Here is a 22,769-nt window from a genome sequence, read left to right on the forward strand (position 1 = left end):
TTATAAAACCGGAAGTGGTATAAATTTACTTCTAATTCCGGATTTAGTGTTGATCTCCGTAGTGTAAAAGCGCTAAGGGATAGCAAGCAAAGCCTTTTTGATATGGATTGAACGTCCCAAGATAACTTTCCTCCCATTACTCAAACTGGAAGTATTGGAAATTTTCGATATCAGGTTTCAATACTAACTACCATAGTGAAAAATGGTAATAGATAACGTGAAGCAGATTTTTTGAAATGAGTTCAGTTTTTCAGTTGGAACCAACGGTGGTAGAAATTAACTACCACTTCCAGTTCTAATATTGATTCACGTAGAGCTTCTTCTTCTTCTAAGTCTTTTTCCTAGTTAACTGGGCTCGGCTTTTTCAGATGGTTGTCCTCCACCTCTTTCTATCTTGTGCCATAACCGCTGTGACAGCACACTGCACCGTATCGTTTTTAACACACTCTTTCCACTTCTTCTTTGACCGACCTCGGGCTCGCTTTCCACTCACTTCCATAGCATCTACTCGGTGAGCTACGTATTCCAAAGGTCTTCTTCTTACATGCCCAAACCATCTTACAAGAGACCATTCTTTTTTAGACAATTCGATTTCTGAAAATACTTGCTATCATCGGATGCAGCACCCAAAGAAACAGAGAAAAACAAGTTTTTAGCGGCAGATCGCAAACAGGGCAGGAGATAAAGGGGTCCAAAGTTCGAGTACAGGACGCATAAAGTGCATATAAACATCAAGCAATTTTGAAACTAAAAGAAGAATTGAGAAGAAATGGTTCTTCTTTTTCTATTACTACACTACTACTACTAAAATAATAATAATAATAATAATAATAATAATAATAATAATAATAATAATAATAATAATAATCTATAAGCGATAAGCGGAGCGGTGTACAAATTACGAACGGGATGAAGGCTAATTCCCCTTCTCAAATATGGATATCCCCTACAATCTTTATATTTCCAAATTACATTTTCTTCTGAATATACAGTTGCAGTACGTCTTTCCCCTCTGAGCATTCCCGTTACTTGCAATCCTGCACATGATCGTAAATGAACACTGTTGCTAAAAATAACACCAGAGGTGACCACAATCCTCGGTGTACGCGTAGAAGAGCACTAACGAGTGTTAGAACCAGTATTTTTAGCTGGAATGGGTCATAAATACACAAGGACTCTGCATGGGACGGGAGTTGTGTTTTGTAAGGTACTACGCCAACATTTTCCGGTAGGATTACTCAAAACTAGGTTACAGGTTCAAAATGTTGTTCCCCATTAACACTAATTACTGTTGGAATTTAAACATCTGTAGTTTCCGCCTCATCAGCAACTTGCTCATATAGCTGTTTCGAGGATCCTTATGGTGCTGTATTGGATGCTGTATGTTGGTGCTGGTGCTGGTGTTGTATTGGATGTAAGGTGCATTGATAGGATTGTATGCACCTTTCAAGCTTGATTTAACAACGTAATACTCCCTCATCCACAGCAATAACTCTAAAAGTGTGCCCACACCCACAGGTATATTTTGATCATGTTTCTGTTCACGTTGAATCAACTGAAATGGCAGAAAAATTACCATTAATTTCCCTGTTCAAAATTTCCATAATCCGTAACTACTCAACACATGAGGGTTAGTAAAAACCAACTTCATATTTGAATTTCTTGGAACAAGCTAACCTAAATTGATATGCCACATGATTTCCATCGCGATGGTTGCAGTTTTATATAGGGATGGTAAGCACAAACGATACTTTCATCCCTGAGATGACATTCAAGGGGAAATTAGGAATTAGATTTCTGAGCTGTCGGCATCTAAAATCATTTATCCCTTCATGTATATGAAGGGCTAAATGATTTTAGATGCACACTATTCGGTGAGCACACTATCCGGTGAAAGGAAAGATACCATTATGTTAGGTACCATCCCGGTATTTGCCTGGTGTGAATGAGGGATATCCAGCTAAAACTTTACCCAAAATAGCTGGCCTGAAAAAAGCTATTGCACGTGTTCGACCGAGTGTCTCCACCGGGAATCGAACCCGGGACCTCTCTCACCAAAGATGAGAGCGTTAGCGACTACGCCTACACTCTCAGAGAAGTATGGGATCACTTTTCACACATGCTTACAGTTCGTTACATATTACTTTTTTTTTTTTTTTTTTTTAAATCCTGGGTCAACACACTCGGCACGGACTTCGCTGCAATCCAATGCATGCTAAACTGTCTTGTGAGAATTCGTTGACAAGATCCATAACAAATTCCAATCTCTGCACAGATATCGTGTATCGTAACAACGACGATCCTAGCTGACAGTCGCCCCCATCTGTTCCATAATTGAGAGGATTGTTGGCGTGCTTGGCAGATCTGATCGTTCAGCAGCATCGGTGGAGTTCCACCATCCTTCAAATGTCCAAACTACTCAAAGGTTCAGCTACGGCTCATACATATCATATAAAATTAACTACCTTTTATATTTTAGGGATGGCCAAATTTTTCCAGAATCCGGACAGCAAAATTCCAGAATTGGCCATCCCTAATATTATATATATAAAGGATTTATAAATGGTGCGATTTATGCATGCACCTGCAAGTTTTATAAAGTGAAGTCAAACTAATGAGTAAAATAGGACTATATATGCATTTTCGTTTTATATTTCTCTCAAGAATGTGACTGTCATTACTCAAAAGCTACGTTGACTAGATTTTTTGGTAGAAACGCTGACTAGGGTAACTTACGAAAGAATGACAAGAACAAATCTCCAATAAGCTAAAGTTTTAGCTGGTGTTATGTTGTTTAAGCTGTCTACGTTTCTAAGTCGCCTACCCGATTCAGCCATCCGTGTGAGACCACGTAACACAATAATCCGCTACTAATACTCTGTAAGTTGCCCGCTTGAGTAAGTAACATTTTATACAGTCAAAGGTTGCCAACTTATACAGAGTTCACTGCATTACGATTTCATTCTTTCAATTCTATTCAGATTGAATGCAGTGGCCTAACTAGTTTTACTACGCCCTGGATCGATCGATCATCGATTTACTCATGCCTGCCCCCTGCCCCACGCGTTTCAGCCGCTCCGTTTATATATATACTAATAGTAATTAAGAAACCTAAAGTTTTACTTATCTTTTTCCTTAAGTTATCACTAGTACAAACTTAATATGAACTATGATCATAGAAATTAAATTTAAAATGGTTTACTGTACTTAATCCAAACTGCTACTTTTATACTTTAAAGATAAAATTATATCATTGCTTATAATCTTAATATAAGTAGGGAGTACAGAATAGTTTTATAAGTGTCAACTAGGTTTCAAACAGGCCCAACATTCGTTTTATTCCTGGGTGGGGGTGGAACCCGAATGGGAGTGCGGCGCGCTGATTGCAATGATTCATTATGCAAAACTTTCACTAGGCAGCTAGCTAGACAAACTATTGCAGTGACGATTGTCCGGGTATCGCCCAATGGGGATCCAGAAAGGGGGGAGTGGGGCTCGCGTGCCCCTCCAGGAGTAAAATATATAAATTAGTCCCTAACGAAGAGCTTGTTCAAAGGCTGTGGGGAAAAAAATCGCTCAAAAGGAAGATTCTGAGTGCGTTCTCCATTCATGGTAATCCTGGATTCTCTCGTGTCGAACAACATGGCTTTCCTCAATGCCACCTCCAGAAGGGCGGAGATAAATACGTATTATGAAGCACTGCAGTCCACATTTTTAGTTAGCGAACCAAATATCGAAAATTGTCTGAAGTTTATTTTTCAGACCTGTGCCTCCTCAAAAATTCCTGGACCCGCCCCAGGTATTGACTGTTGCCAATTAACTGCTAATACTCATAGCGTACCTTTTGAAATGTTTTCAAACGTTCTTTGGATAAGGAACAGTTTTCCATATTCATTTTTCTCGCCCTTGCGCCCTGGCTCCACTCGCTCCATTGTAGTGTGCCACTGATTGAGTGTAACGCCTCCTATCAACTTTGTAACTTTTACTTGTTTCTGCAATTCTTCACTCACATTATTAGTTATGCAGTTGCAATAAATTTAGTTCTGAAATAACTGTCTTAGCTAAAATAAATAATACCTAATTGTAAAATGACTAGTTTGTAGCATACTACATGAAATACTGTATCATTATGTAATGCCTTTAAACCATGTTCCACATTTTTTTCCCTGTAAGTTTGTTGCGAATTTCCTAATTTATGAAAGTCTGAATGAACAAGTTTCTAAATAATTAAGAGGCCTCATCACTGCGAAATTAAAATACCGCTAATTTTACAGTAATTATGTGATATCTTCAAATAGATAAAAGATAATCGAAAAGTGGAACAAGACCTGCCTAGACAATATTATTCTGCGTGAGATACCGTTATCATGACTCATTTATCTGCTTTCGATTTCCAGTCATTTAGAAAATTGGCATTTATTTTCGCGTTTCTAAATAACTACAAACGGAAAGCTACTAGGTGAGTCGTGATAACGGTACCTCATGCAAAATAACATCGTCTAGGGAGGTCTTGATCCACTTTTCGATTATCTTTTATCTATTTGAAGATATCACATAATTACTGTAAAATTAGCGGTATTTTAATTTCGCAGTGATAGGGACTCTTAAGTGGCTAAATATATGTACTTTAAGCAAGGGCACCCATGTTGTGGTTTCCAACGGGGGGCAATTATAAGCGACATTTCAAATGTAGTCTCAAATTTTGCGGTGGGGGGCGGCAAGAGCCCCACCTGTCCCCCCTGATGGGCGCCCTTGACTTTAAGTGCTTGTGATTCCAGGTTCTTCTGCTAAGAGACCATGTGGTTCGGATTCTACCTTGAACTTGGTGATCTTATTCTTTTCGAAATGTGTTGGTGTTTCGCAAACAAATACTACCCGTATTTGTAGATACCAGTTAGAAAAGAATTCATAAGGCGCTCACCAGAGTAAAACTTTTTGAACATTTGATTCAAAATTAGTAACAATTGATACAATATTCCATCTCACTACTAACTGTTCTAATTGCAAACTCAGATAAGGGCATGTGTATGTCATACTTAATTCATCTTACCTCTCGTCTCCATGGGCAAAGAGAAGAGCGATCACTCACCTGGAAAACAAGAAAAGAAATCATTATCTACAGATCAGGTACATAAATGGACAATCAAAACTAGCATTTAAACAAATGCGCACAAAGAAAAATCAAGCTATTCTACATCAAATTTTAATAACACACAATTATATACCCTCCAAACAACTGGTATACTGAATTAGATACAATATTTATCTGTGTTATGCTTCTCAGTTTAATATTAAAATAGTAAAATGTAAGAGGAATAGTTTTCTGCCTGGTGGCACGTTTATGCATGCAGCCTCCATACTATTATATCCTCATCTCTTCTCTTCATCCTCCAGTAGTTACCATCAGCATTCACATTGTCCAGTAACTAATATCATTTGCTTCCTCTTTTCATATTTCCTGAGAAACGACCTGCGGAATGTTCAATCGAACCCTAGCATACAGAAGTAGGATGCGTTGATTCAGAACAGCGAAATCAGAAAGATAAGCAGTCATCAAGATAATGCTCTTAACATCTCCAACTTTAGCATTTAACCTATAAGAGGTACCCTTTTAAGCCAAGCAACTCATTACAAGGCTGGGTACCAACCACAGAGGAAAAACGAGTCAGTGAGCTGAAAACTGCTAGTATATATGAGTATGGATCAGACGTTTAGTATAGCTGTGGAAAGCAACGGAAAATACCACACAGTATCCTTTTCCTAGTAGTGCATGTCACGGATCTTGCTGTAAAAGATTCCTGAGATAAAGTGTTGTCTCATTTTGATCTCTGAGAGGGCACTACATCGAGAAATAGTGGAAAGTACAATAGCAATAGACGTTAAAAGAATTACTTCCTTTTTACTTGTTGTGTGTTTAACATCCATTTTCAACACCAAGACTACTACATAACATTATAGCTTGGAGCTATAGCTTAAAGTGGGGTCTAAAAGATATGAACTTCCATTGCGAATCAAATCCAGCAGTTCTGCGACAAAAGTGACAACCATTAGACACGATGACTCCAAGGGCGCCCATCAGGGGGGCAAGGTGGGGTGATCGCCCCCCCCCCTTGAGAGGAAATTGTGCTTCGGAAGATCGAAAACCCAATAGATATTATAGAATAGTTACTGCAAAATTTGAGACTACATTTGAAATGCCGCTTATACTTGCCCCCCTTGGAAACCACAACATGGGCGCCCTTGGATGACACTCTCACAGATTTTGTGTTTGGTTAGTTTAGCATCCCTTTTCAGCACCGAGACCATATGAGACGGGGGCCTATACTTTAACGTAGAGTCCGTTCTTTTCCTGGTAGAGCCTTGGAATCTCCTACCAGAAAAAGAACTCGGAAGCTTGTACACCACAGGTTCGTGCGAATATCACTAGACCAGCGACGAGGACTACACAGATTTTGCAGTATGTGGTAAGATAACCAGTTGGTTCCATCTCTTAACAGGTAAAGGATACAAGTTACTGTACTTTTACAGTACTCGTTTATGTTGTGTTTTATTCTTTACAAAATCTACCTCTATCTCCCGCTTATCTGCAATGCGGAGTCAATGTCAACCAACTCCTCGAAAGTTTAGGTTATGAAAGTATACACAAATTTCATACTTGACATTTTTCTTAAATACTTTCATCATGTTAGAGATAACATATTCCTTTAAAAATTCCCCCCAAAAAATACATAGCATTTAATTTTCTATAAAATCGTCATAGTAACGGGAATGTTATTATGAATATGTATACTTTTTATTTAGTTTTGATAGTGCATAACATCACAGTTTTATTTGTCTATTATTTTAGTATGAGCAAATTGACTTGAGGAACTTTTTCAGGATTATTCCCTAGCTCCATCTGAAATCTAACATCCAGGAGGCTGAAGTGAAAATAAAGCGCGTATAGTATCATTAGTCATACCCAAAACGTATGAAGGAGTAGACACTTGTCACTTTTTGAAAAAACAAAAAAAAACTCATTTTATGATTATTTCTATCTGCTACACATAATTATAGGATTTTTAAGAAGTTCAATTCCGGGTATTCATCAAATAAAAATTAATTAAGGTCGATGCAGTTGAAAAATATTACGAACCCTCAATCTAAATTTAAGCGATTCTCTGTAGCTTTGCACTTCTTTAAAGTTACGATATTTAAGGACGATGCTTTCTTTCAATTGTTCATAATTCCATTGCAAATATCTATCATTTTCAATTTATTTAGTTTTCTTTTTAAGAAAGATAAAACTTTATTCAATACTAATTAATCAAGGGGTGCGGTGACTCAGTGGTAGAGCGCTTACCTTTGATGTGTGAGGTCCCTTGTTCGAATTAAACTAGAGCCAAATAGACCTTGTGGTGGACAAAATTGTGTTTGAGAATTTCTCGGAGTACTCCAGTTCCCTTTCGCTTTCTTCATTTCACTCATTATCATAATCAGTCCTGGAGCACAATCCTAGGACGTTAACAAAAATTAAAAACCACTTAATAAATTCAAAAAGTAAAGTATTTACTACAACATACATACTTCACAAAATGGTCAGAATATATATGAGGCAAGGTGTGTGGAAGATACTGGATATTGCCAATGTAGCACACACGACCCACTAAAATGGACAACCGAATTATTCAGACACGAAAGTGGCTACATGGTTACGTATACGCCTTCCGTGCGGGATAACGAAGTTCGATTCTTGGTGGAACCTCATGTGGTTCGAGTTTCACGTTAAACTACAGGTCAACATCTCATATAGTATCGCTGCTGACGGGGGATAAATTCTAAATCTCACCACCTTACAAAATACTTAGCCCGCAGGATTTTTCTCAGGGGAGCAAAAAACCTTCATATGAGTATGATATTTCTTCCAGATACACTTCCGAGAAACTTTGCCTCCTCTTCCCAAGAGTAAAATCGCCTGCTTGCTTCATAGCTTTTTCTGAGGACTACATGTATTCTACAAATTAAAATAAATAAATAAATAAATAAATAAAATAATTAAAAGTAATGTTGCGTGGTTAGTAACACTGTTACAGACAAAAAAAGTTAAATTTACAATTTAATCTAGACATAAATATATTAAAACGTAAAACAATGTGGTGACATATTTGAGAATTTAGTTATTTTTTTTAACAAGTTACCACCCCTACAAGAGCACATTAACGCCAATAACAATGCAGCAAACGGCTAAATCCATGTAATCTCATCCTGAATTACCGTTCCACGGATTTATAATTTTCAGTTCTCCATCCCACTCTCACATAATCCTTAATGCTCTTCATATAAGCGTCTCACTTAATAATTTCCATGCTTAATAACCATGGGGAAAGCCTTTTTTAAAAAAAAAACAACAAAAAAAACGCACACTCCAGAATGCTTATCATTCTTTCATTTGAATAACGATTTTCAAGCTTGCACCTTTTTTTAAAAAAAAAAATCTAATGTATTACCTACATATTGTATATGTGTGCTGGAACTACGTTTATATCGCTATTAAATCTAGAACTCTAGTTTCGAACAATTTTACACGACCTACTTCTGCTAATGAATTAAAAAAAAAAAAAAAAACTTATTGATTTCTACTTAGGACTCTGATCGTTACTCATTAGTGAAAATACATGGCCTTTAGCCTTTTAAGGTCAAGCTCGGATACGCAATACCAATAATAGATTATATCAATGACCATTATTCCTTAGGTCAAAATATAGTTGCTCCTATTCTATCTGTAGGGTATATATTGATAACCCGTCTACATACATCTTCATTATAGATATGCAATTCAATTAACTGAAGTACAGTTAATTTATTAAATCATTTGTGCTCAAGCACCATGGTCCATGAGGCGTTTCGACCTAAATTCTTCTGAGACCTCCCAAAATGTTTTAAATTTTCTCAACGATTCTGTCTACAATAATTCTCTCTCACTGTGCGACCTTGTTAAAACGTGTTGTTTTTATACACTTTCATTGCTAACTGGCTGAAATGTTTCAATTACGCTGGTGAAAACGTGTTGAGAACACATCAAATACTCTATCCGATTCAAACGAAATTCGCGCTAGAGAATGTGCCTCTGTAAAGCACACTTCGGGCTTAGTTTGAAGGTCCCAGCACACCGGACACCGTTAAGAACCGTAGAGGACATGCTGTTAGCAATTCGAAGGTCAGTGCATAAAAGACAAAGTAGTAATATATAGTTCAAAATTATATGCCTACAATGATACGACGATGTTAGCGAATGCGTATTTTGCAGTTAATATAACTGGAAGGTCAGCGATTAACCAGTGCAATCAAAGTCACCATGGGGCACATGAGAGCATGAATCTAAACAATAGATTGTTAGAGACAAATCTACGTTGCTAATTGTTAAAGTCCAGCCAAAATCATGATAGCCTTATTGTGTGATTCATTAGTGGGCTCTTCCTAGTAGATGATACTGAAATTGATATTTTTTCCGAAACATTGTGATGTCAACAGATTCAAACTGGGCGTCTTCGTTCGGGACGGGTAGCCTCTGCTCTGTTCTGTGTCTTGGGAATGCCCTAATGTGATGGTGAAGAAAAGGAAATACCTTTGAAATATAAAGATGTAAAAATCTATTGATCAGTACTAAGATAAAAAAGAAAAGTGACCTCTAATAGTAACATATGTAAGTCATTCATCACATGTTAAAAGAGGAACAAAAACATGACAACATATCTCGACCACACACTTTGGTACAGCTTCCTTATTTACAGCAGGTATGACTGAATGTGGGTGGGAAATGGCCATTGAAATGGCCGTGGGTGAGAAATTGCAAGAACTCTGTATCTCTCTCACGCACTATTACCAGTGACAGTCATTCATTCCAAGAATGTCTTCAGCGGTATTGGGAGAAACTACTGTTGTGATGCAGATAGACGGCGGTGATGTTATTCACAGTCATGTGTGCTCATAGACGTGCAGATGAGAACGATAAAATCCAGTGTTTCTCCGCTCTCGCTGTGCACGCTCCACTCTTGAAATTTTGTTCATCTCTACTACTATAATCTGTTTCACGTAAGCTGATAGGAAAAAGAAGCCCCCCCCCACCACGCTCAAGTACAGGTGAATGTTGGTGTTCCGTCTTCCACCACCACAAGGGCGCCCATCAGGGGGACAAGGTGGGGCGCTCGCCCCACCCCCCCTTTAGAGGAAATTGGCTTCAGAAGATCGAAAACCTAATAGATATTTTAGAATAGTTACCGCAAAATTTGAGACTGCATTTGAAATGTCGCTTATACTTGCCCTCCCTTGGAAACCACAACATGGGCGCCCTTGTAACAAATTCATCAATGTATTCCAGTGTGTTAAACATGCAGTGGAAGTGTGCAACAAAACAAGTTTATTCCTGAAAAAGTACTATTTTCAGAAATGTGTCATGCATATCGTACAATATGTATTTAGATGTTGTGACGGTTGTCAACATCGTTCGTGGGTGCATACCTGTATTGATAAACAGTTTATTTGTGAGCAAATGGACATTGAGTTTCCACCTATTGATATTGCAATAGACCTTAAAAGACTTCAATTGGAATTAAAATTATACGCTAAAGCCAAACTAGTGCAAGATGTTCAAAATACATTGTATCGACAATATACAGATCCTATATCTGGTATGGATGTATGTGATTAACCAGTGCAGTGTAATAAAATGATCCATTTCAATGACTTGTGTTTTTCATTTCAAGTAAAACCCCATGTTCTGACGTGTACTATTGTATCATGAAAAAAACAATGTTGTCAGAGGTTTTTGTTCTAAACAGTTACGAAACAGTTCTCTACCAATGAGTGCACAAACTTAAAAATTTGAAACCAAAATTTTCCAAACAAAAATTTTTAAACAAAAAAATTCGAACAAAAATTTTTTAAACTAAAATTTCAAACAAAAATTTTCAGTTTCGAAACGAAAAAAAATTAAAACAAACAATAGTTCACACAAATTTCAAACAAAAAAATTCAAACAAAATTTTGAAACAAAAATCTTTGAAACAAAAAAATTTACAAACAAAAATTTCAAAAAATTTCAAAAAAATTTGAAACCAAAAATTTTAAAACAAAAAATTTACAAACAGAAATTTCAAACGAAAAATTTTCAAACAAAAATTTTCAAAAAAATTTCAAACAAAATTTTGAAACAAAATTTTGAAGCAAAAGTTGTCAAAAATGTCAAACAAAATTCTGAAACAAAAAAATTAAACACAAATTTGAAACAAGAATTTTCAAACAGAAAGTTTCAAACGAAAAAAAATTTCAAACCAAAAATTTCAACTAAAATAATTTCACGTTTTACGGTTAACCGTCAAACATTATCCGGTTTTAAGTATTCGATTAACAAATAAACGTTTTTGATCATATTTATCAGTGAGTACAAAATGTTGAACAAAAGTGTTTAAACCAAGAGTTTTAAATGTTAAACAAAACTTAAAACTGAATGCAGCAAAGATTTGAAAATCATCAGCCAATCAGATTGCACGAAAGATAGTAACCAAGCAATCAGATTGCATGAAAGTGATTTTTAAAATTTGCTCTTAATATTTCCTGAATTCGGTTTGCTCGGCCAACGGCTTACGCTTCGTAAACCTACAATTCTCCCAATTTCCGGTTGCTTTTTCTATTTCAACTATCTTAAAGATAAGAAGGGGTAATTAGGGTAAGAGCGTATCGACCTATTTCTGATAAAATGAGATATACAAATTTTCTGCGAGTTTGAGCATGTCCGCATGTGTCTACGTGGTGTTAAGGTAATATTTCTGCTCCGTAGCGAACGCCTGTCTCCAAAAATATTGTGTGAATACGTTGGTTAATTATATAAGGGCGTTTGTTTTTCTGCTCTCCTGAAAAATTGAAGCATTGCTAGTTACGCCCTTATCCAAATTTACCCCTCTTTGTATCCAAGAAAACGCCCATTTCAATAACATGGGAATTTCTTCATCCCCCTTTAGACCCTTTAAAAAGTAAACATATTCATATAATGATCCTGCAGGTTAGTCCCGGAGGTCTACAAACATGCCAAGTTTCATCATTCTAATCCTGCTGGAAATGCCTAAACACTCTGGAGTATAGAACATGTCTCATATAAATAACATTGGAAGGATTTTTCAGTTCCCCATAAACCACTCTAAAGTTTTTATTTTTGGTGATTTATTTCGGTAACGCTAACGAAAACGTACAAGCGTACTGAATTTCAAGTATTTACTCCAATTCCAGTACCTAAAATATGAGATTATACATAGGTAAAAAAAAAGTCAATTTAAATAACATGGAGATTTTCTTCGTCGCCACTTCAGATCCATTAAAAATTAAAAATATTTCTTTGGTTAGTCCCGAAAAGATACGATCACGTCAAATTTCAACCTTCCACGTCAACTGGAAGTATGTACCCAGGCCCGTATTTAGGTAAGTGCTATTCTGTGCTCGAGCACAGGGCGGCAGAATTTTGGATTTTTTTTAAAAGATTCACAATAAAGTAATATTTTAAACTAGCAACCCGCAGAGTCCCGCACAAGCGCAAGAAAATATGTTAATGTGTTTAAGTCATTTTAACTACAGTAGTTACTAATTAGCTAACTTATCTGATTATTTTTAAAAAGTCATCCTCTCCGACCTCCACCTGAAAGGGTGAGGATGTACTTGAAAAACATGTGTACCATTAAAACTGATACTCAAACTCAGCGACCTCAAAACCTATGAATTCAACACTAATATCTGTTGTTTTCAATTACATTTAAAATCTCTCCCCCTCCTTGGGGAGTGGAGTATGACCTTGAAGTTGAATTGGATTCAAACTGTCACTATTCACCTCAAAGACCCCAAACACTATGAATTCAACTCTAACACTTGTCCTTTTTCTATTATTTTAAAAATACCCCCATATTATTCTTATGGGAACTTTGCACACTGATACCTCAGCTCAGGTGTGACCTTTGGATCATTTCTCTGAGGGCTTTAAAACACATTAAAATTTCATGTTTCTATCTATTGTGGTTCTCGAGTTGAAAGCGCTACAGAGAAACAGACAAATAGCTTATTGTATTATTAATATAGATGCTATTAAACCATTACTGACGATGAATAGTGTAAAGTTTTATAAAATGGTTTTTTAGTAAACTAACTACAAGCTTTCACTATGTGATAAGTTCAAAATATACAATGTCAAAAACACTGCCTAGTTTTTCAATTCCATATTTTACTATTATAATGCTAAGAGCAAATATTAAAGAAATTCAATCATAATTCAGGTGAAATTATGAATCATAAAATTGACACAACGGTTGATTAAGAATCAATAGAATGCATTTTCTACGGACAATAAATTAAAACCTACATGAATAAATTACATGAGAGAGAATATGTCCCTAATGGATAAATGGGTAAGCTCATTGCCTTGTAATTAAGGGGTCCAGGGTTCGATTCCTGGTGGGGACACAAGTGGTTTGAACCCCAAGTTAAGCTGTAGGTTCCGTCCTCATCATCCCATGAAAGGCAATTACAAACTACCATGGGCTCACCTTGCCCAGAGATCTTCGGGTCAAACCCTACCTTCGGGCAGAACACCACATCGTAATCATCATTGAGAGAATTAGGTCATTTAAAATTACGTTGTAACTTTTGTACCTTGTAAACCTATAAATGTACAAGAGCTGGCATGTTTGCAAAATCATGGCTTGTTTCCTTGTTTGAGACATAAGTTGTGCGGGGGAGAGGGAGTGCCTAAATTATTTGGAGCACAGGGGCGCACAATATATAAATACGGGCCTGTATGTACTCCTTTATTTTATGTCAGTTCATGTAGTTTATATATAATTAGGATTAGGATATAGGGCTATACTGTAAGTAAAAACTTCAACAACTTAGTAAACCAGTACCAAATTCCGATTTTAATCCAATTCAGCATCTCGACACTTTCTTTAAGATACACACGATGGAAAACGTATTCTCAGTACACCACTTGGCAAATATTGTGTGCGAGAGAAATAACTGCACCTTTGAGAACTGATGGAAATTGTACCTCGGAGAAGTGTTATCGTGATAGCTACACGAGTCAAATCTTCGTCATACATTGACACGGATTGATTGAAGTACTACAGAAGTTTGGGTTGGAATAGAAGGGTCGGAAACATCAGAGTCAAGAAGTAAGGATTTGAAGAAAAGGGGAAGAAATGACAGAGGAAATTGCAAATCGGAATGGAAGTTAAACAGGCATATTTACTGTCAGTAGCATTATTAAATACATATAGGTTACTATATGATCATGGTTGGCATCCTTGTTTTTCAATCGCACGCTCTCGCGTTGGAACACTGTAACCGTCATCCTGGCTGTTGTTTACCTCAGTTGGACACGAATATCAGAATGGCACCTTCAAACATAGGACCTGGCCGATATGTTTAGACTTCCTATGTCGTTGTTGTTCTGATTGAATGTTAATTGTTGCAATGTAAATTAGCCTCGCATGCTGTGTCCAAACGTTTGTTTACATAACAAACTTGAGATTCAAAGACAAGCACTTACAAGCGATAAGTTTTTTTTGTCGAGTTCTAAAAGTCTACATCGCCTGAACTCCAAATTATTCTTTTTTCTAGATTGTCTACGGCAAATCTTTTCCAAATGTCTATTGCATAAAGTTCCCTCCAAAATGTTTTTAAGGAAGTTAGCTACGGTGGAACCGTATTCACGGACCGCAGCAATTCTTGTCGGGTTTGGAAACTATTTTCCATTACCAGGCATGAAATTCGTGGGTGGTTTCTATGCTTTAGAATTTTTTCACGATATTTTTGTGAATTCGACGCTATTGTGTGTAACATGCGTTAGACCATTCCATGTAGACGTATTGGACAGTCCGCTTTGACAAAACAACCAATCGTGCAACTTCATTTACTGTGTCCACTGCATGCAAAAACACAATGGCCATTCAGTCACATTTTTTTCTTCCATTCATGTTGACAAGCTGTGTCCATGGAACAAACTGCAACATTATCTCCAGTTAATTGTAACAAACTGCAACATTATCTTCAGTTAATTGCATCATTTATTCTTGTATTGCCAGAGGAACGCAATACAAGAAGAAGAGGGGGTTGTTTTTTGTCTGATTTACTTATGATGTTGATGCATGTGATTCGACTAAATAGTTCCTCCTAATCGTTAATAAGTAAGTTTCTTGGAATTAAAAGTCTGTTTTTAGCTGCAAGGCTGTGCATATTATAACACAGGCAAATTCGAAACAACGCATGGTGAAACTATAAGTTAACATGAGAACTGAACCAAAAGAGCTCTTACCGTGAATCGAACCCGAGTCTTCGCACGGAAAGTAAGAACGCTTACCATTTAGCTTTGATAAAACTTTCATTGTTTATAACTCATTTACACTTACTTTCGTCTAAGGATAAAAGTGGGATGCTAAATTTGAGACTTCTATTGAAAATAACCCATAACAATATTCACTCGGATTCACTGACCTTAACACTACTGTTGTTTATTTATGATGCCTTTTGTTATAAATAATAACTTGTACCCTGTTCAACACTTTCCTGTTGACTATTTTACATGAAAAAACTCTTCACTGCATTGAATTAGATCACCGAAGAGAATACTTTCTTGGCGTCGTACGCTATCAGAATTGCATTACTTCTCTCGTCACTTCTTCTCTCTAGACACTAGTAATTATATTAAGGAGATTTTTCTTTTTCTTTCTTTCTTTCAGAATGTTATACGTAAGTTGATAGATCAATGAAAGTCCACAGAGGATGCAAAACACAGGATGTACTAGAATTCTCTTAGAAGGGAATGCTTCACCTAACTCACACTATGTCTTAATCTTCTAAGTTCTTTTATTTTTATTTTTTGTACAGGAAATTCTATACTTTCACTTAGGAAACTCCTCCTCGTACCCAATATATTTCTTACGTTTATAGATTGTACGGCTTGTTTTCAGAATGAATCAGACTTTTGAATGGCCCACATCAACTTCTCATGAATGCAAAAATTACGAGAAGGTAAAAAATTTTACCATAATTTCATAAAAAGGATTTTTTGCGCTTGTAGTGGGGCCTAGGTTGTTTGTACCTACAGGAAAGGTACAAAATAAAGGTACCTAGGCATGGACTTCAAATGTATACGAGTAGTATAAAGATGGAAAATATTTTCGATTTCGAACCATGTATATGGTGGGAAATCGGTGATAGAAACTTAAAAAGACAAACAATATTAACCGACTTCAATAGCATTGAAAAAGCAGAAATTAATAAAATATCTAAAGCCTATCTATATATACAGAGTGGCCCAAAAGTAGGTATACACCCCTGCATTGATCAAGTATAACATTCTAGTTTATGGGTTTATTTGCTTCGGCTCTCCCGAGCTTAAGATGTAAGTAAAAACAAATTAAGAACAAATAATAAAGAAACTACGCCTACCTCATGGATAGCAATAAGAAATTATATAAAATGCAGTACGGTAATGTATACCTACTTTTGGGCCACCCTGTATATTAGTCTATCTATAATTATTTCTGAAGCCTGTGTTGAAGACAAACAAATTAGTGTCTAATATACACAAAATCAGTTTGGATAATAATTTTATTAGACATTAATTTGTTGGGCTTCGTATGGTAATGTCCAGGCCCGTAGCCAGCCTCCAAATTTAGGGGGGGCTGCATGTAACTTAGGGTGGGCACACAGAGAGAGAGACATAGACATTATACAATATATATATATATATATATATATATATATATATATATATATATATATATATATATATATATATATATAAGTCTGTGTGTGATGATGAATAATTTCTTATGCTCTTAAAACTAAAACTACAGCGTGAAGGAATTATTATTAAAATTTTCCCCTATAGCGTTAGTACAACTGTACCTGAAAGCTAGAATACTATGTGTCTCCTTTTTAATTTAATTTGTTATGGCAACAAAATATTTTTTCCGTTTTCTCATCTTCAAGGAAATTAAAAAATATATTTGTTAAAAGAAATAGTTGGCCGAACGAACCAATCATTAAAATTTCCAAAGAATTAGTGCAGGAAATACGTTTTTTAATTTTTGATGACTGAAAAAATATTTGTGAAACTTGAAAACATCTAGATAGTAATGAGATTTAATACTATCTTCAAAGAGATTCTACAGAGAAGAGTCTCAGAATCTTAAATCAATGTTTTGAAATACATGTGGCCTAAACAAATATATGCATATTGGAAAAATGAAATTAACATTTTACCTGTATTATTATTTACATCTCCTTAGATATGAAACTTTATATTTCTTTAAATATCACGCGCTTTATTTTACACTTGTACTTCTAAACATTTTTTGATATTTTTTTTATTGTGATATTCGAAAGAAATAATGATATGTTTATGGGTTTTTGCTATCTACAAATTTATAAATTTCATAAGATTAAGAAACACAAACACAACACGCATATATATACTCCTCATGTTGGCACACTATAATAGAAACAAGTTGTACATTTGAACAATCACTAACAACACAATCATAGTATAAGTCTCCTTGTTTTGGATGCTGTCAATCTTAAAACAATTGTGTCCAGATCGAGGTTTCTGGTGATGTCCTTGTTGTAACTCAACAAAATAAGATCGGCACGGTGCAGTTAATGTAAAACTCCTTTTGAAAAAATGCCCTAACAAAGAAGGAATTCCTCTCACCTGAAGGAGTTCTATATAAAGGTTGACCGGCTTCAGGGCAGAAATTTAGTATCTAAAGAAAATATTCAAATTTACAAACGTATAATTTCTAATTGCTTTCTTTTTAGTAACTGAAAAAATACTTTTTGCATAACAGCTGTGAGTTCCATTTTATCACAACACATTTCAATTTTTAGACGTGGTGGACACCGTAACCAGGCCACGCGGACCCCTGGGGTCCGCGGACTCCAGTTTGAGAACCACTGCTCTAGACTCTTTGGAACATACTATCAACAATCATTTAGGATGATTGCTACTAAAGTCATGTTTAAGTAAAAATAATCTGTTATGATCTGGTACTCGAGCATTCAAATAAGAAATGACTCCAAAAAAGTTCCCTGTTCTAGCGCAGTTACCTTCTTTCTCGAAACGAAATTGATAAGAGAAGTAACACTTCATTAAATTTTCTTTGTATAGTACAATTCATATCAAAGTATACATGAAATTCTTCTTTACATTGCACAAATAATAATTCGAGATCAGTTGCTTTCGTAGGTACTAAAATGTTTAAGTTAAGAACTAATTATTTAAACAGCTATTTACTTATTTCTATTGAAGATATCTCTTCTTCAAAATGAAACTACATTAACAAATTGTTACTTTTGTGGGCTACCCCGTAGCCTCATGGGTACAGCGCTCGCCTTCGGCACATCTGGTTTCGGGTTCAAACCGTACTGGGAGTCCTCGGATTCAAACCGATAGTGATTTGGATGTTACTTTAAGCTATAGGTCCCGTTTCTTTATAGCCTCCCTGCTGAAGAGAGACGCTAAACTCCCCAACGCACCCTGTTTTAAGTCAAAGGTGAAATTTCAAATTTATAAAGCATTATACATATTATCATCCAATAAGGTTCAATTTTTAATTGAAAATTCTGTTTTTCCTATAAGTGCAACTACTACCTCCGTTTAGCCCGCTGCATTTTTTGTTTACATACCAGAAGATTGCAAGGTATTCATTTACAAAATAGTAACTTTGCATGATTAGGCTTACGTCTAATGATCTGCTTGAACATTTGATTCTGGCACCAAAAATTGGCAACAATTATTAAATTATTTTCATATAAGTATCTAATTATTCACCCCCGATAAAGATTAAGTGAATCGAACTTATCTTTAGTTTAAAGATATATTATTCTAAGTTATTTAACAAATAGTCAAGTTGCTGCTACACTACAATTGTCATTCTTCAAGTGAACTTCGGTACATCTTCAGAAACCAGCATCGATCAACTTGAATTACAACTATGTTCAACTCACAACACAACAAGAGTAAATACAATTCAGAAAAGGAAACTTTTCTTACTCCGTTATCACGTGACATAAAACGTAGTCAAAATCCCCCACCCCTCTCTCTCTCCATGTCCAATATACACAAAACAAACCCATACACCTGTGTGATTATTAGAGCGAAGCAGTTGCGACCCCCTGTTGAGGGATGCTGTCTTTTCAATCTCTCGCATATTAACCGAAAGCCAATGACACAGCAAAAGGATGTTTTCAGTTGCAAATTCCAAAAAGAACAGGAAGAAGTAAACTCTTCGTCCGCAGATTAAGGTAAAAGTATGTTGTTTCTGAACACAAATACATGTTTGCCGATAGAATAACCATAAATTATTTTCCTCCTGCAACGAAGGTCGTTTGCACATGGAGCATTATATATATATATATAAACAGACTCACGCTCAAATAAATATTAGCAATTCAAAGAAGCGTAACACATAAATAGGCCAATACTTTAAATGAGGATAATAAAAGTACATTTTAATTTAGCACTCTGACTGAAATGTTGGAAGAAATTATATTTCCAAATGTACTTTAGTGTTCGAATGAAACTTTCGAACGAGAGGGGGATGCTTATGTATTGTTGCTGTAAATGTAGAAGGCGAAAATTTGTTACTTCTGTGATACGAGCCGGACATAAATTTTTACCGAAGGGGAATTTCCCCGGCATCCCCCGTTAATTCGAACTATGATTTTAGTTAAGGGGCTACAAAAAATTTAGGGGGGGCTGAGCCCGCCCTAGCCCCCCCGTGACTACGGGCCTGGTAATGTCTTCAAAATAAATCAGGCTTTCGATCATCGTACACAAGTCTACGCACGTAAAATGCGGGAAAATTCCCCGAAAAAGGTGTTTTCAGTTTTTTTTAAGACTCCTAGCGGGGCACCAGGTGTTGTTATCTGTACAAAAGGTACCTCAATAAATACGTACATATCCTGAGATATGTCTTTGACAAATTTTATTGAAATACGATTACTACGTATAAATTTATAGTCAGAAAGCGGACACATACATAAAAAAATATAGTATGAATGCAGACATAGTTTTTGGTTCTTTGCCTATGTGGCGTCACTCTACAACTACAACAGAACATGTGATTTCACTTTGTAAACTGTAGCAGGGTCCTCTGAACAAAATGATGTGCGGAAACTCACACAATTCGCAATTTATGATAATGCGAATGTGAATCAAACGCTGATTCAAGATTTTTTTTTTTTTTTTTTTTTTTTTTTTTGCAATGAAAGGTACAATTAAAGCACTGTACCTATGGGCTGAGTGCCACAGAATTTACAAAAAAGTACAATGCAAGTGATTGGTAATAGTTTTGGGTCTCGCAATTTACAGGAGAGGAACACATTGTGGTCTTGCCATACGTCACACTTACAAAATGATCATTACGTGTTTTTCGTCTCTAAATAACATATTAAGAGCCATTATCACTTAACTGCCTCATCACCATGGGAATTTTGCCATTATTGGAAAATCGCTTGGGGTAACTGAGAAGCTTTCATGTTCCACGGTCCTCAGCAAACCTCTCCGTCTTCAGATATGATTTTTCTGTTCTGAAACAGTCCATCAACTGTAGTCTCCATCGCCCCTTCCAACTCTTTTTCTGCCACCTCATCTTCTAGCACGCCCCTCACGACACAGTTCCTTCTCAGCCAATGTTACAACCTGTGTCTTTCCTGTTTTCAATTACATTGAAAATTTTCCTTTTCTCTCCCTAATATTTCTAAAACTATCTCATTTATTTCATGCTCGACCTAACTAATTCTCTTCGTTCTTCTCCACATCTACATTTCTATTCTTTTTTCGTCGCTTTTGCGTAAAATCCATATTTCTGCCCCATACAATACAATTTCAAAGAACAATTGATTGAGAACAATGTACATTTCACTGTTATTTTTGAAAACAGAAAATTTTCGTAAACTAACAAAGAAATCCAAAGGTTTATTACCACAGTGTTATTAGAGACATAATATATACAAAAAGTCAAAAAAGAAACAAGTTAATTTTTTATATGCTTGATAACTAAGATTTTTTAAATCTATAGCATGAGAGCGATGACGAAATATTTTAAGTAATAGAGTAAATAATTAGCATAACCTACTTAGTTGATTGGTCTACGGCACTAATAGCCAATTAATAATGTGTTGCGGGCCAGGACAAAATATAGATTATTTTCCATATTTCTTATTCCTTTTCCCTCGTTAGACGATATTCTGTTGAATTTGCGCAAGTGATACATTTTTCTGAATCTTTCATCTGTTCTGAGTATCCTGCTTCTTGTTTCATGTATCTAGGCCAATTAGAGCTTGAACTACGACCATTTGAAAGTAACTACATTGCATCTGCATGTTTTAAAACGTCAGCTCGGTACAAGCGGCCTTACTTTGGAAAAATGTTTTCCTCAGTTCGACGTTCCACAATTATGCTCTGAGGCTGACGGAGACGGTGATGATAAGACAGATGATAAAGGTGAAATAAAGAAAGAGGAAGGAAACGGGAGAACCCCGAGAATACCCACGCATTCACATTTGTCCACTATAAAGCCCATTTGGCGCAAGTTGGGATCGAACTTACAACCTCAAGGACCAGATGTGAGCGCTCTACCACTGATCCACTGCGGCCTCGATGGAAATGAAATGAAATATTTGAGTTTTACGTCCCACGGTTAGGCCGGTTAGGCTAAAGGAGACGGTGATTAGAGAAATGAATGAAGTGATGGAATGAATAGTGGGAGGAAACGGGAGAACCCCGAGAAAACTCTCGAGCACGGTGTTTGTCCACCACAAAGTCCACACGGTGCGAGCTGGGATCGAACCAAGAACTCTAAGCACCGTAGGTGAACGCTCTACCACTGAGCCACCTAGCCCCCCGCGGCCTCGATGGGTTTGGTAATCAAAAATGTAAAAGGAAAATTTTCACAGCTAAGTGTAAAATCTCGATTCAGGTACATTATGATAGCTAGATCTTCCTCTTAAACATGGAACTTAAAAAAAGGAAGAAATAACATTTTTAATTCTTTTATTTGTGGGTCGGATCCGATCCTAGGGCCGCCCTTTGGCCATTACTAGCCTACGAAGGAACTAACATACTAAGTGTATCGCTAGTAACTTAGTAATACAGGATGTGTCTGTCAACTAAAAGATCGGGATTTCATCCAGCAATGAATCTCTTTCATTTTAAACCGTGATACATTTGGTGCGGGTGTTTGGAGATACAACATCCCACTAACACTATCGTTCATATCTTGATCATAAATAAATGTGTTAGTTTGATAATTTCCTCCACACTTAAACTAACTTAATTGTAAAATATTCATGATGAAGACAGATCGTGTTTGATCCTGGGGGGAACTATGTAATTTTAATGAGGAAACAATATAATGGAATTCCATTCTCTCAGAATTGCATTACAATGTATTCATCGTCATTAATTTGTATTCCGTACCAGCTTCTTTACATAATAAGTAATCAGTATATTTATAATCATTAAACTAATTTGTTAACTTCAGAGCATAACCAAATGATTAATAAGCCTTAGAGATAAATAACAATATTTAGAATATACTATTTTTTCATTCTTTTTGTTTGGAAGGGGGAAGGAACTATATGTTACTACTAATTCTGCTGGCAATATGTGAGAAATTAATTTAATAGATTATTAAAATACAAAACAGCAAATAACCTCATTACGAAACACTATATAAGGAAATTTC

The 22,769-nt window shown here is 36.0% G+C and overlaps 1 protein-coding gene across 4 annotated transcripts in view; it reads right to left on the minus strand.

The window, feature by feature from the left end:
- Positions 1-22,769, minus strand: part of LOC145661242 (uncharacterized) — a 729,570-nt gene that overhangs the window by 578,502 nt on the left and 128,299 nt on the right. For all 4 annotated transcript variants that reach the window (XM_081726693.1, XM_081726692.1, XM_081726695.1 and 1 more), the window contains exon 2: positions 5,051-5,089. In XM_081726693.1, coding sequence (XP_081582819.1) covers positions 5,051-5,089 — 39 coding nt within the window. The remainder of the gene's footprint in view (positions 1-5,050; positions 5,090-22,769) is intronic.

The sequence above is a fragment of the Thermobia domestica genome, chromosome 1 (genome assembly GCF_964235325.1).
Source record: "Thermobia domestica chromosome 1, izTheDome1.hap1.1, whole genome shotgun sequence".
Lineage (NCBI taxonomy): Eukaryota > Metazoa > Arthropoda > Insecta > Zygentoma > Lepismatidae > Thermobia > Thermobia domestica.